General features: G+C 34.6%; 2 protein-coding genes across 2 annotated transcripts; one reads left to right on the top strand and one right to left on the bottom strand.

Moving 5' to 3' along the window:
- Window positions 1-501: 501 nt before the first annotated feature.
- On the top strand, window positions 502-7,444 carry tmem134 (transmembrane protein 134). The gene is made up of 8 exons (XM_039690622.2): window positions 502-702; window positions 3,794-4,041; window positions 4,127-4,194; window positions 5,277-5,363; window positions 5,481-5,557; window positions 5,796-5,840; window positions 6,019-6,072; window positions 6,613-7,444. Exons 2-8 carry the CDS (start codon window positions 3,838-3,840, stop codon window positions 6,693-6,695), a joined length of 618 nt encoding a protein of 205 aa, XP_039546556.1. The 5' UTR covers window positions 502-702; window positions 3,794-3,837; the 3' UTR covers window positions 6,696-7,444.
- Window positions 6,890-13,887, bottom strand: irf2a (interferon regulatory factor 2a). Its single transcript, XM_039690571.2, is given in 10 exon segments — window positions 6,890-8,178; window positions 8,180-8,482; window positions 9,554-9,597; window positions 9,732-9,866; window positions 10,115-10,232; window positions 10,322-10,356; window positions 10,513-10,689; window positions 11,349-11,448; window positions 12,194-12,287; window positions 13,652-13,887. Coding segments are annotated over 9 exon segments (1,026 nt in total). The 5' UTR covers window positions 12,281-12,287; window positions 13,652-13,887; the 3' UTR covers window positions 6,890-8,151.
- Between the last annotated feature and the right edge of the window lie 1,622 nt (window positions 13,888-15,509).

A 15,509-nucleotide genomic window follows, 5' to 3' on the forward strand; every position in this document is an offset into this window, starting at 1 on the left:
CATTTTGGGCAAATATGAGTTTTTTATATATCAAAATAAAGGTCTCGATGAGCCAATGGTGCCAAAATACCTATCTGAGATCAAACTCTATTGAATAAAGCAACAAAAAGCCGTATCAGATATATTTTACTTTTTTTTTTTTATTTGAAAACGTTTTAGAACATGTTCATTGTGGTAATATGCCTTACATTTTTTTTACTTAAAAACTCATTCATGTTTTTTTTTTTTTTTTTTTTTTTTAACTCATTCATGTTAGTAGGCCCTATGCCTGTTGTTGCAATGAGTGAGGTCAAAATTTTGTTTTGTCTCTCCTGTAAAGTTTGTTAAAAGCCCCTTACGCCCCTCTGGATCCAATCCCTCGTTATAATGATTACTACTAAGATAATTGTGATTTATAATTATAATAACAATTTAAGTTATAGAAATGGACCACTATAATTATTGAAATCTTCCAGTCCTCTAGGTGTCGCTAAAGAGACCACCGCTACATTTGTCTGTTTAGAGTGGACCCACGAAAAAAAAAAAAAAAAAAGAAGCAGCTGTTACCAGGCTGTTACTTGCAAAGTTTAGGTTAAAGTTTTCCGCCGGCCAATAAACAATCCATTTAAACAGGTTTAGTAGCCTTGCATTTATTGGATGTGATCTAAGGACGATGGCTGAAGGATCTATGTGTAACTGACGAGGATCAACAGTAATGTGACCGTGAGTAACTTAGAGGATTCTTCCTTTGTAATTTAACGCTAACGCTAGTGTGGTGTTGATAACGGGATGTTCGGCGGTGTAAATATTCAAGCAAACCTTCTCAGTAGATTAGCATGGGAAATAATGCAAATTATATTTCAACGAAATCATTTTAAAACTTACATTTATTATTGTGACACGTAATTACAAGCGTGATACATGTAACGTTAACGAACTTTTCTCTTCTGTAATACGCAAGATTGTTTTGGGTGGATAAAAACATTGTGTTGTTTAGAAAAAGCGGAAGAGTGTCAGTCAGTCACATGCTTTCTGAGGGCAAATATGAGCTATATCACACACGGACATTTATTCCACATCTAGTAAACCTGTAAATCTGTAAATGCGATCAGATTCAATCAAATATGGCAATGTCTTGCGCTGAAATAAATCCAGGATGAAAAAATAGAGAAATGCATAATAAAAGCGTTATCTTTATAACAGATCCAAATAGTCGTTTTATACTTTCTCGTAATAGAGGAAAAACCCTTCATTGCTGCCATAAGTTAAACAATTGTGTTTACAATTTTGAAATGGTCTGTACATTAGCCACAGTTACCAACATTAATCCAAAGAAAGGTATTGTCCTTTGCTCTTCGTTTGTAAACACAGGTAAATGAGTATTGAGCAAGGTACATCTCAGTTAAAATAAAATAAATATATTAATATAAAATAAAAATACAAATACAAAGGGGTTTCTTTATTCCTCTTTTAAGAGCTCAATGTCTCTTATTATTCCAGCCAATTTCTGGGCCTTTTTACTTTTCATACATTTCAACACTGGAAAGAAATTACAAATCAAGTCTCTTTTAAATACAGAAAAAAATCGTGCCTCATACATTTGACATCATACACATGACATTAATAAGAACTTCATTTCTTTTCTCGTCCACCAGCATTCCAAACATAATGTTTCCTAGCAAAAGTGGGCAGTGAGTGAATCTTTGATTCCAATCAATAAGAGTTAACAATTTCCCATCTTCATCTATCAAATGAAGAACTGACCAAATACCTTTTTCAAGCCACCCAAGAAAACACATAGAGATTTATATTTAGAAACCATGAATCTATTGTTCTATATTGGGATTTTATATGGAGAAAAGCTGTGGTTATATATATTAACTCCCAATATAACAAAATCTGCTGGTGAAAGTGAGATCATTTGATTCCACATGATTTTCTAAATATACCTCTGGGAATGCAAAACCAGAAACTATTTTCATTTGTTATAAAATGTTTTGATGGGAATATTATATATTCACATATGGTAGTAATTTCACATTTGGCAATATTAAGACCTGCGAATTTAGAAAAATAGCTAAGTATCTCAATTACTTCAGAAACCTGGTCAAGACCTTAGAAAATAACGTTGCATCGTCAGCCAGGAAATTATACTTAGCAATTGACAAAGTATAATTTCCAGTCCATACACATTTAATTTTCAATAATTGAGTTTTTAATTAAGAGAGCCAATATCTCTGAAGCCAGAATTACGGGTGAGACGGGGCAACCTTGTTTAACTCCTCTCTTGATATCAAATCTGGTCGAAGTACTGTAGTACCGGTTGGTTGGGCCACTGAACTTTTGTGTAAATAAAAAACTGAATAATATTACAAAAAATTTTCACCAAGCCCATACATTTTCAAACATTTAAAAATAAATGAATGTTTTATCTAACATATCAAATGCTCTATAAAAATCTAAAAGTAAAATAACCCCATCATCTTCAATTTCTTGATTATATTCCAGCAAGTCCCAAACCAATCGAATGTTGTTATGTACATAATTATGACCGGCCTATAATGAATCCAGTTTGTGTCTCCCCAATCATTTTGGATAAACCAAGTTTTAAGTGATTGTTATATATGTCGGTTAGTAATTTATAGTCAATGTTTAGCAAAGTTATTGGTTGCAAATTGTCCAACAATCAAGAGTCTTTTCCTGGTTTGGGGAATATGTGTGCTGTGATTAGGCCTTTAGTAATTTCCTGAAAAACTGCAAAAAGAAATTTCCTTAATAAATTTCAAAAATGGAGATAAAAATGAGATGTAATAACTTCCAGGTTATATTTATCCAATTACAGACATATAACAGCAGAATCAAGCTTTTCAATTCAATCATTTTGAACTGATCATCTACTGTATATGAGGGACAAATTCTCCATTTTTTTCAAAGAGGGAATTAGGGTCTAATATTGAAGAGGCCGACAGATCCTCCGTGAACCTGATTCCACGTTCAGTGCATAGCTGTGAGTTCTTTGTAATCTTCCAGAATTCGTCTCTATATTTATGCATGTTGAACTGAACAATCATTTGACGGTCAGCGACATCTTCCAGCTTCTGTGCCAGATGTGGGGCTATATGGTTCACAAAAGTTCAGTCACCTCTTTCCATGCATCCTTGTCAACATGCTCTTTCATCCCTTTAGTACGAAGATTCCATGTCCGATTATAACGCTCAAGCACGTTTTCAACCTTAAATCCTCATTAGACTTCTCGAGGACTGCGGTTTTCTTTTCTAAGGCGACATATTTTTGCTTGTATTCCTTGTTTAAACTCTACTGATTTGAGATGTTCACAATCGTGATGCTGTTTTGTCTAATTCTGTCTGCGATGTCTCCCTGTGTTCTATCTTGATCGCCTGCAGAGTTTTGGCTGTAGTAATGTGAGAAGCATTCCGTCATCTTTCCTTTGGGGTCTCTCGTCCATAATTACGATCCATTTCCATGGGTACATTTTGTGCTTTGTGTGCTGAATGGGCCATGTTCCTGTCAAAGTTTACTCTTTCAATTTAGAGCGTATCAACACAAATGAATGCAATAGTAATGTGTTTAATTGGTCACTTAAGTTTATGAGAAGGTGGCAATAAAAAGTATAAATTGAAATAGTTCTGCCAGAGCTCAGCAAAACGTGAGCCTAGCTCGCCATCTCGTCGGAAGTGAGGGAGAAAGATGTACTAATCATTATTTTGTATTTTAAAGGGAAAGAGAAATGAGAAATGTAAAGGGCTGAATGTAGATGACCAGTTTTCGGCTATGTTGTTTATCATCTTCACAGTGCTTGATGGTTAACATCCAGTCAGTGTCTGAGGGCCTGTAGCTATGGGGACACCGTTTACAATTGATGACGCGTTCGTCCTGGAGGGGGAGGAGGAAGGTGTGGTTCCTGGAGAGGATGTGGAATGGAAGGGGAGAGAGAAGGACGGTGGCGGAGAGATGACATTTGGACCTCTTTCTTTTGCCAAAACACAATCTCATCCTTCTGGATCCGCTGGCACTCCTGAACACAGTAATCTGAAATATCAGGTCAGGTGTTTAGATGTCTGTCACTTTCTCTTTGAGAGACTTTTACGGGCAAATCTGACTGACTTTATTGTCTGTTCTCCCACAGAATCTGGAAAATGAAGATGCTTTAGGTGGCACTGTGAACTCTTCTTTCAACAACTTCTTCAAAATCAGGTTTGGCGGTTCACATCACAGTGTTGCCATTTTTAATTTGAACATTCTCATTAAGCAAGAATATTAATGTAATTATTTGAGCAGAATGGTGTAAAATGAAGGATGTGATGCACCAGTAAGGCTGAGTTTAAAGTTAATCCAGTATTTGTTGATTTAGGTTTTATTGTAGTTGCACCACTAACAAGTCATTAATTGAAACCTTTACATGTGATTAAAATCAACACCAGTTGCCAGGTATTGTATTTACCAATTAGTAATATTAATATATAGTGTCAAAAGATTTTGTACAGACTAAACAAGCAGAGTAAGAAAATGTTGAAGCAGGGTGTACATCTCACAAACAATGACAAATATGTACTGTATTCATTAATGGAGCAATACGAATAGTCCAAAAAAAGTTTATTAATCTTATTACATCACAGATTCCGTTTTGAAATGGCGGATACATTTTTGGTGTGCCTAATATTTCCTAAAAGTCATGACATGACACAACAACATTTTTTTTTTTTATCAGGACAAAACTTTTAATCTTTTTTATTGTTTATGTATATAGAAAACATTTTTTTTTCCTTTCTAAGTTAAACGTTATTATATTTGTATTGCATTGTATTTATGGAATCTGCATGTGCCTCGAAATAGCATGTGAAGCTGATATGATATGACAATAAACTTGCATGTTACTATTACCACTGAAAACATGATCACCTATTTTACTTGAGAATTTTTTCTCAACTTTAGAAATTCAAAAGGCAAGTTTTCCAGTTAATAATTGGTAAATATACATTTTGGTGTCTTCAGTGATACATTCAAATGGTCACTCTCCATAATTTGCGTTAGAAATGGCAGATTTTAAAAGTTTTAATTATAAAACTATACATGCACTGTGATGTTAACTTCTTGTTTTCAGCCCTATGGTAATGCTAAATCTAAAAGTAAATGTTTAATTTCTCACAAATGTTCATCAGGGACAAAGTGACCAACTGGCAAAAAAAAAAAAAAAACAAGCCATCAAAAATGACAAAATAAAATATGTTTGCTTTGATTTTTTTGATGTCCAAGCCCAGTGTCTGTCTGTGTTCCAGTGATCCTGCTACTCTGTCCTACTGCAGCTCTCAGTGGTCATTCAGCACACTCAGCTCAGTCACACAACTGTCTGCTCACTGCTGCGGGTAAGACGCACACAATACTGCAAAACTTATATTTATATACGCTAACATTAACTAAAAAAATAGTTTGTGATATTCTTTTCCTTTGCTCAACATTTGGTCTGTGTGTATTGTTCCCAGGTGGACGTCTCACCCGTTAGTGAAGAAGAACAGACGAGTCGTTCTTGCCTCGTTCCTCCTCTTAATCACTGGAGTTGGTGAGACTTTCATACCTTTTGTGATGTTCTTTGATCATAAGTACTACACATCTCAAAGGGAAAGTGTTTGAGATCCACAGTTTCTGTTTGACTTGTAAAGTGCTGTTAGTGTTTATCTTGCTGTCAACTCTGATCTTAAGCACAGGTGGTGAATTGAGATGTGATTGTCAGCTGCTTAGTAAATATATTATCTTTCTCTCTCCCTATGATCCCATTCCGTCTGTCTCCTACCTATCAGCTTTGATCTTTACAGGCATTGTCATACAGTTAAACCCTCACGCAGGTAAGACCTGTCACGTTGGTATTGGTTGTAAACACCGATGAGACATGAGCAGGGTTGCTTTAGCACACAAATCTGTTCAGCTAATTATAACTGGAGCATATCAGTTTATAAATCAGGTGGTTTCATGCCAATTTTGGTGAGTAAATGATGTAACCCCCATGTATTAATGCCTTTTCAGGTGTTTCAAGTGCAATTTTCTTTGTTCCTGGATTTCTTCTCTTCATTCCTGGTGGTAAGATCTAAATATGTTTTTTAATGCAAGCTTTTATATTATATAGTCAGTTTTGCCTTTGTGAATATCGGTAATGGATTTTGGACCTTAGATAATATATTGCAGTTTTATGAATTGTGAAGTTATCTTTATAATGCACTCAAGTAATACATAAAGTATACATCTTTATAAAATATATCTTCTTATTAAACGGCCTGTACTCTAACAAAGTTCTCAATGCTTCGTTTTGCATGTAGGGACCCTCATTATGTTAGGGTGTTAGAGTGGGGCTATTTTGAGCCTTGTTAGTGGTATAAACTAGCGATTTCTCTTTACTTATTAAATGCCCCCATATACTAGCGTATACGCTAAACAGTTTTAGAGATAAAACTCTTTACATTAAATTATCATGAAAACCATTCTCAGAGAACGGTCGACTAAGCACCAATGTGTAATTAGACCAAAGGTTAATTTTGCGCCGGAGTTCTCCTTTAACATAGACAGCATTGCTTGAAAGATTCTAGAGGAAAACAACTCTTGCTCTTCCCTTTTTTGTTTCAGTGTATCACGTGATCTATATAAGCTGTGCGGTTCGGGGACGAAGAGGATTCAAGTTCTTTTATTTGCCATACTTTGAGAAGTAAACCGTTTCTCTTCACATCATCCAGGCTTGTAGTCTGGATTGCCCCCCCAAAGAAATGAAGTAAGGGGATGACCTATTTTTACAACCTCAGTTATTAGTGGTTTTCTTAATTTTTCTTAATTTTTGTAAAAGACAAAAAGCCAATCTGTACACAGGTCTTAAGTATAACCTCTACAGGAAAAAAAAAACAACAACAACTGTGATTTAATTTAATGTGTCAAGCGCAACAATGTACAATCTTGAATTTAAGAAACTGCATTCAATTGAGACGTTTTATATTAGCTGTGTTGTCCTTAGTTAAGTGAAACATACTTGTAATTGTTATAAATGTACAAAATTTTGTTATAAAAAGAGCACCATTAATAACATGAAATTGTACACCACTAGTCTTGTACAGTACAAAATGAAATGAGAGAAAATGAATAACATGAGAGACATGAGAAAACCAAGAATATTATTTAGGCCACTGCATACTACACAGTACACACACACACACACACACACACACAGTCTGAGTTGTAAAGCATTTCCATTTATCCTTCGTCTATTGTAAAATCAAGTAAGATACAGCAACCACAAAGATTGCTTTTCTCTTGCACATTCATCTTTTTAACTAGTGCCACTACTAACACTTTGAACCACTACTTTAGTGTACATCATACACCAAATGAGTGAGATGATTTTGTATTGTGAAATGTTTTTAATAATTTAGACACTACAATAAAACCTGTTTTTATATTTCCTTTTAAATCTGTATTTCTTATCCACATAATTGACGGTTGTATAAAAATAGCTTATTGAAGAAACTATAGCAAATCTCAATTACACTGAAACATGTTCAGAGCACAAAGGAAAACGGTTTGTCAAGTTAATATAAAACTCTTAATTAGTTGAGCGTCTCTATTCAAGTATTTGAAGTCCCACTGACATGAGAGAACTAAAAAAGGTCTCTAGGCAGTTCAATATTTATGTAATATAATTGACAAACAATGGCAAATTCATAAAAAAACAAACAAAAACCATTCAAAAACTCTGATCTCAATATTGTGCTATAGCCTGTAGAAAAAACATTAATGCAAATCTCCAGAAACTTTTCAATCTCATTTTTGATTGTTCTGCTGTCACAAGTATGAAATGTTACTGAAAAGTTAAATTAATACTCAGCGTTCTACACTTAGTTCTGCTCCCAATGCTGTATTATTACTAGTTTACACCGCCGACTTCTATGATCTAGAATCTGTGCATCTGTGAGGTAGTTCTACAAGTTACATATTTAATACAAATATGAGAATGAGGTAGTGTGTTTCAAAATATTTCAGAAATATAATGATCTAGTATAACGGATTTAAAACGGTTAGGTTTTAAAAGCTGAACATCAAGACAAGTCTGAGACCTGTTGATTATTATTGGATTATGGGTTGCAAGTTCATCAGCTGAACAGCAGCAGGTTGCGCATTTCACGTGTCTTCATTGTAGTGTTTTGTTTTTTGCAACAGAGAGGTCCACAGCATTAGCCATCACACTGGCCTGAGAAGTCGGGCTGCTGGTGAGATCTGCTTTTTGGGCAGGGCTTGAGGGTCGCACGTCTGTGACAGTTTGGAAATTAAATGGGCAGGGAAACCATGGAGGAGTGTTATAAGCAATTAGGGGCGAGTCCTCTCTGCAGCTGGTTACTCTGAAATTTGTTTTCTCCGATGTGAAAAATGTGTTTGGTGAGGAATTAGATGGTGGGATCCTTAACACAGAACTAAATGATGTTCTAGCTTTTATGGACAGATCCTGAGGAAGCTGCAAAGGAAAGTTAACACTCTTAGCAAAAAAACAAAAAAAAAAACAACTTAATGTTGCTTTAAAGACAACATGAATGTTTCTATTGTTGTATGTCTATTTACACTTCAGTTCAAAAGTTGGGGTATGAATAAAACAAATATATTAGTCTCATGCGCACCAAAGCACCATTTATTTTAATGAAAAAACAAAAACAAAACAATAATATTGTGAAATATGATTAAAAAAAAGAAGATAACTTTAATAACAAAAACTAAGAGTTATTGTTTTCATAAGCTATATTTCTTTATGAACTTTTTGAAGCATCAAAATGTTGGTTGTCTAGCTCTCAATGGAGGAACATATTATAGGGACTATATAGTAGAGAATACTAGTATAGAATATATAGTATATATACACTATAGACTATATAGTATATATTATAGATTATATACTATAGAATATATAGTATATATTTTATCAAAAAGATCTTCATTTGTGTTTCGAAGATGAGCGAAAGTATTTAGAGTTTGGAATGACATAAGTTGAGTTTAATGAAATTTTCATTTTTGGCCGAACTATCCCTTAAAAACATGGAATTTTATTATTAAAATCAAAAGTTGTACTTGTTAATGTTAGTTAATGCACTGTGAACTAACTTGAACTAACAATGAACAACTGTTTGTGTAGTAACCAACATTAAAAAAGTGTGTTGCTGTTGGTTAAAAAAATGTGTTGCTCATGGTTAATTTACGTTTAATACATTAATGTTAACAAATGAAAGTGTTACCCATTTCTTATCAATAATGAAATCTCTTGTGCTACCTAATATTTTATAGAAAAATAATAAATACACTTTTTAATAGAACTGTTTTGCAACATTAAATTTCTTAACGGTCACTTTTGATCAAGTTAATGCATCCTTGCAGAATAAAAAAACATAGCAGTTATGACCTCAAACTTTTGAATGGTTGTGTATTTGCTTAACTGGCTGTCACAAAAAAAAAAAAACATAATTTCTAAAGATAAAGAATAATGTATTGAATAATTCTTAATAAAAATATAAAAATACATATTTAAAAATATACATGCCTGTACCAAGTCTTCGTCGCTGTATGTGCTCTCTGTGTCACTCTCTGTATAGAATAGAAAAAAAAAAAATCAATGATGATGTGCAGTTGTGTTTGTGGCCAACAATAATATGTAGCTTTAGAAGTAATTTATGACTCCTGTGGTGAATACAACCCAGTAGACGATAAAGATAACTTACCATGGGAGGAACCAGAAACATGGGAGTCCTGGAGAGGCAGAGACACTTCAACGGGGCAAACCCCAGGTTCTTCATTCTCTGTTCCCACCTCAACAACTGCACACACATCATGTAGTTCAGAGGAGCTCTCCTGCTCTGGTGATGAATAAGCAAGTATAAAACAATGGATCTACTGTTGATGGCAAATAGTACTTTTTTGGTGGTCAGAAATCACATTGAGACCAGTTGATTTAAAAAACAAAAATAGGTTATTAAAAATATGTTCGAGTCAGAATGGCTTACAATTTCAAATATGTTTTGGTAACACTGTAGATAAATAAGTGCATTCTCCAGTGTATCCGAGTATGATATCTGAGGGTAGAACAAATGAAGTGGTTATTTACCAGCAAATAGCACAGTGCTGTCCGGTGAAGTTTCTATCTTTCTTTCTAACTCTGCTTCAAACTGTCCTTTTAGATTTTTAATTTTTCTGGGAGTGCCAGCTTTCCGTTTCTGAAAACCCTAAAGAATTTAGGATAGGTGTGAGATCATTTGCAATACTCAGTCAGAAGTGTGCCCTATTGTTTAAGTGTACAGCTATCGCTTCCTACCTTTGCTCTTTGCTCCAGGTCCATCTTTTTCTTCCCTGAAAAAGATGACAATATGCATTTAGAGGATCTTAAACATCATCAGTAGAATATGTTTACCAAAACGAAATTATGTAATTCTACACTAATATTAAGTTCATGAGCATAAAATACATAGTGAAATTTCCCTTATTTATGTTAATGACCAAACTTACCTTTCTTAGCTGCTTTTTCAGATGAGGAAAGCATCCTGTACATTCTGAAAGCATTGCTTCCTTTCTTCATGCTTAGATCTTTCACTTCCTCAATATCTGGTAGAGAATTCATAGCACAACGGAAATTTGCCTTCCACGTCTTAGGATCTGGTTTGTCAATATCTGGACGATACTTTCCTGTATGAGACATAATTGGGTAATAACTATAGACTGTAAAAATATATGGACAAAGCGTCTGTGACGTCACCCATAGACTCTCTGAAGAACGGGTTTGAGGCTGTTTATGGGGGGTATGGACGGCGCCATACTGGAAAATCTTGGGAAATACAAAATACAAAAGTTTCAGAAAGGATACAGAGTTGGTATGATGTGTTGTGTCAGATCTTGGCCGAGATGTCAGATTCACTCGGTGCAGCCCGTTAAGTTAACCGCCCTTATTTCTAAATACGATCTAAGCTAACGAGTTATAAAAAAATTCACCCCCCTCACAGTCGTCAGGCACGCAGAACATATTGAAGATTACAATGAAAGTCCATGGTACCAAACTGTAAACACATGAATTTATGCTGTGAAAACGGATGTTTTAACATGACGTCTATGGATATTTGCTCCCTTTTGGGACCGGCCTCAAGCGGATTTGAGATGTATTGCAGTTTTTCGCACTTCCGGGTAGGCTTCATTTTTCAGATTAGAATGTTGCCGCTTGGTAACAACTGAATCATAACATATGACAAAATGGAGTCACAAATCAGTAGAAATTACAAAATTCACCTTTAAAGTATTCAGCATCATTCTTCATAATAGAGACAATGGACAACAGACCTGTCAACAGTTACCTGTGTGAATGGCCCAGTTCTTAAATAAAGGTGCATCCTTTTCCAAATCCCATCCATGTCTGGCTGCATGCATCCACGGTATCTGAAATATCCTTTTATCCTGTTAATGGAAACATTTTAATAGTGCACTATTAGACGATGTTCACGCTTTCAGTCCAAATCCAATTATTTGTGTATCCAATTGGAATCTGATCTAAATGACCGAGTTCACACTCTCTTTGTATTGCAACTGTTCAGATCTGATTTGTGTGTCCCATCATGGCTATCTTTCAATTTCAATTATAGGACTATGACAAAAACAACATGGGGTTTGCTATACTGTCTTTGACAATGTGTAGCTGCACTGCTGGACTACTAGTAAAGCAATGTCTAAAACTGAGGCTCGCTTGAGCAGCTTTATTCTGTACAAGAGACGTGTCTCTCTGCCGCACAGTGAATGAAGTGACATTTTTTGTTTGAAACATTGACAACAACACAACGCAACCTTGTTCCTGCAATGATGTCTGACTTGTTTTACATTTTATGTGTTGAGAAAGTGATACATGGAGAGAAAAGCTATGCAAAATCCGACCAGACAGGTCAGGCAGAAATGGATTTCCAGAAATGAGATTTGAAAAGGATTTCAACCCACATATGAATGTAGCTTGAAATGGATTTGTAAGAAATCAGATTTCATGTGATTTATTTTGCTGTTCACACTTGCAAAATAAATATGATCAGATTCCATTCGAATTGGAAATGCACAAAAATCAGACACAAAGTGCCACATGAGTCACATGTTCAAACTTAATTAAGTCTCCACTTAAACTGAATACAATGGAATTTTACTGGATTTCCAGCCTCACCTTATCGACCCAGAGAAGACCTTGAATTTCCCCGCTGGTAATCTGTTGCTCCAACCAGGGGCGCATTCTCATTCTGTCCACTGGCATCTTGAATCTGAATAGAAAAGAAACACATAGAATGAAATTGTAAATAGTTAGTTCACCCAAAAATGAACCTCAATCCATCCTAGGTGACTTCTTTCAGCCAAACACAATCAGAGTTATATTAAAAAAAATATCCTGGCTCTTCCAAGCTTTATGATGGGAGAGAATGGGACCTGAGATTTTGAAGCCCAAAAAAGCGCATCAATCCATCAGTAACCTATTCGACTCCAGTGGGTTAATAAAGGCCTTCTGAAGTGAAGCGATGGGTTTTAGGAAGATATCCATATTTATAACTTTAGAAACTATATTCACTGGCTTCCGATTACGGCCAAGTGTAGTTCCGGTGGAAGAGAGCAAATAAAATACATAATAAAGTGATTACGGTTTATAAAGTTATAATTATGGATATTTTTTGAACAAAAATGCATTGTTTCTCTTCAGAAGGCCTTTGTTAATCCCACGGAGCCATATGGATTACTTTTATAATGGATGTGTGCACTTTTTGGGGCTTAAAATAAAAGGCACCATTCACTCCCATTATAAAGCTTGAAAGAGCCAGGATATTTTTTATTTAAGTCTGATTTTGTTTGGCTAAAATAAGAATGTAATATAAACCTAGGATGGCTTGAGGGTGAGGGAAATGATGGGACAATTTTCATTTTGGGGTGAACTAAACCTTTAAATATACTGGACATCCTACCTCACAAAAGGGGGGGAAAAAATTAGGAGCCCGATGAAATGAAAATATTTTTTGTTTTTTGTTGAGTAGAAAATCTGTATTTTAAATAGATAAAACATTAAGTTAAGTTACACTTGCCATGGCACATTGAAATTCAAAATTCTGTCAAACAAAAGGTAGATGCTTAATACAAAATACTTCATATCCGTTTATTCTATGCAAATAAGGAATTATGTTAATAATAATTAATTAATTAATCAACTTTGCACAAATAAATAAAATAAATCTCAGTATTTAAGGGAGAATGCCACACCCTCCCAACGATCAAATCAAATCTATGCTCTTATAACGATGATTCTGCAGTAATACACAACTTGCGCCAGGTTTATATGGCGTAAGTTACCTTTCACGCACATTCTATTGAAGACCAAGAATAGATTCATCTAAATATGTATTGCCTCTCCTTTCATAAAAGACAGAAGAATAAACGATAAAATATCTGTCAGAGTCAATTAGCCTAAAACCGTAATTTTTTTTCATAATTCATGACATATCTGGACGTTTACTAAACATGCATTATTTTCAGACAGCCCAGCACAGACAGAGAATCTTGTAGAATCAATCTATTTATAAACAGACTAATAAATGAATAGTTCTGCTTTGAAGCCATGTATTTCGCGTTAACGTTACGTTACCTCGACGAGAGGCAATCGCCTAACGTTAGTCCAAGATTCCTCGATAAGAAGTGTTATAGCCTAAAATCCAGTCCTAGAACAGTGCAGAAAACATAACCATGTTTTGTTTTAGATTTTCTTTCTTCATCTTAAGAAGAGCGACGTAGTGTTTTTATGGATCGACATGTGAAATCTTCCAGAAGCCTTTCGTGTTTGGTAGAATGACGCAACACGTCATAAAGAAGCAGACCGCGGAAGTGAAACAACGAAGCGTTTGATTGGTCAGCGTAGCTTTTGAAAGTACTGTTTCTTTCACTTTCACTTCCGCTTCCTAAATTATGCCACACCGCCTGCTGGAGCTTGACGTTACTGCCATATCACTCAGGTCCAACTGTTGGGAAGTGTGTGGAGTCACGTTAAAAAAATATGAAATCATTGGGATCCGAAACTGTTTATCAACATTTTTCAAAATAACTTTTAAGATCATACAAGTTTTTAACAAATGACGAGCTATTTCTTATGCTCGTCATGCCCTTCGGACCAGTTGTCAAAAGACATACAAAGAAACTATTTAAATCCCCCACACCCCATCCCTGCAGCTCGACCACACCCAACATTGCGCAATTCGCAAATTAAATCAGTCGAAACAAGTTGCATTTTAGGATTATGGGGTCAGACAAGTCCGAGTGGAAATTTAGAGTTGTCAGAACACAACTTGCTCAAAATAAAGAAATATATATATATTGCATTGTATTTTGTGAAAATGGATCATGAATACTCAAATCTTATATTTCTGGAACATTCCAATGTGTTCAACAAATTCAAATGACAAATACCACTTTTGTTGTTCATACGGTCTGTTTTTAAAGTAACATTAAATTATTTCAACATCACTTCCACAGTCACACAGAATCGATCCTAATTTGTATTTTTTTGGAACCAATCACTGATAGCTTTCGTTCCTCAAAATATTTTATTTTGTGTTGCACAGAAAATCAGACATGGTCCTCACTGCAGAACACGAAATTTAACCAGCTAATACTTTCATACATATAATAAATACATTAAATTTACAACATCAACAAAACTAAAAATGATTCTCACTGTTTTGTTTGGTAAAATAAAAAATATTTAGTAATATTATCATAATCTCCCTATTTTAATTTAATGTGTTATGCATTCTAATTGTATCAACATATTTTTTTAGAATGCCAAGGAAAGAAAGAATAAAAACAACAACAACAAAAACAACAACACCAAAAATGTTAATGCCCTTTTTGGTCCCTTCACCCCCTGAGGAGGTCTGTGCGGACCTAAATGATGACAAAATTCTGTTTTGGGGCGAACTATCGCAAGGATAGGGTCAGAACTTTTTCAACTAAACTCTTCTTCACTCAATTGTAATTAAAAAATTGTGTTATCAATGAATATATGTCTGCAAAACGGAGTGATCTGTTCAGTTTTGTAATTTTTGAGATTTCATTGGCTATTTGTTTTGTTTTTTCAGTGCTCTATATCGATATCACTTTAACAAGGTAAACTAAACTAAGTCCTAAATTACTTCTAAAATGACACATTATATTATGTTTGTAGTTGGATGTTGTCAAGCTTAAAATGCAATAATATGTCCACCCTGTGATATTGTGAAATATTTATTAATATAAAAACTTTTCAGAAATTCAAAATATACATTTTAACAATACACAGTCAGTATCCACAATAAATCACTTTGATGGTACACAATGTGTTATCAAATGCTAAAAATGTCCATCCTGTCACCAAGCCTCCCAAAATTAATTAGCCTACTGTATATAGTTAAAAATGTATATTTTTGAATTTCTGTTTTTATTAATATTTCTCTATGACTGGGTGAAACTTG

The sequence above is a fragment of the Pimephales promelas genome, chromosome 6, assembly GCF_988280905.1.
Source record: "Pimephales promelas chromosome 6, fPimPro1.hap1.1, whole genome shotgun sequence".
Classification (NCBI taxonomy): Eukaryota; Metazoa; Chordata; class Actinopteri; order Cypriniformes; family Leuciscidae; genus Pimephales; species Pimephales promelas.

Coding starts and splice junctions, on each gene's coding strand:
- tmem134 (XM_039690622.2), top strand. CDS start 3,838: ATGGGGACACCGTTTACAATTGATGACGCGTTCGTCCTGGAGGGGGAG. Junction 5,841..6,018: donor ACAGTTAAACCCTCACGCAG/GTAAGACCTGTC, acceptor ATGCCTTTTCAG/GTGTTTCAAGTGCAATTTTC. Junction 6,073..6,612: donor TCTTCTCTTCATTCCTGGTG/GTAAGATCTAAA, acceptor TTTTTGTTTCAG/TGTATCACGTGATCTATATA.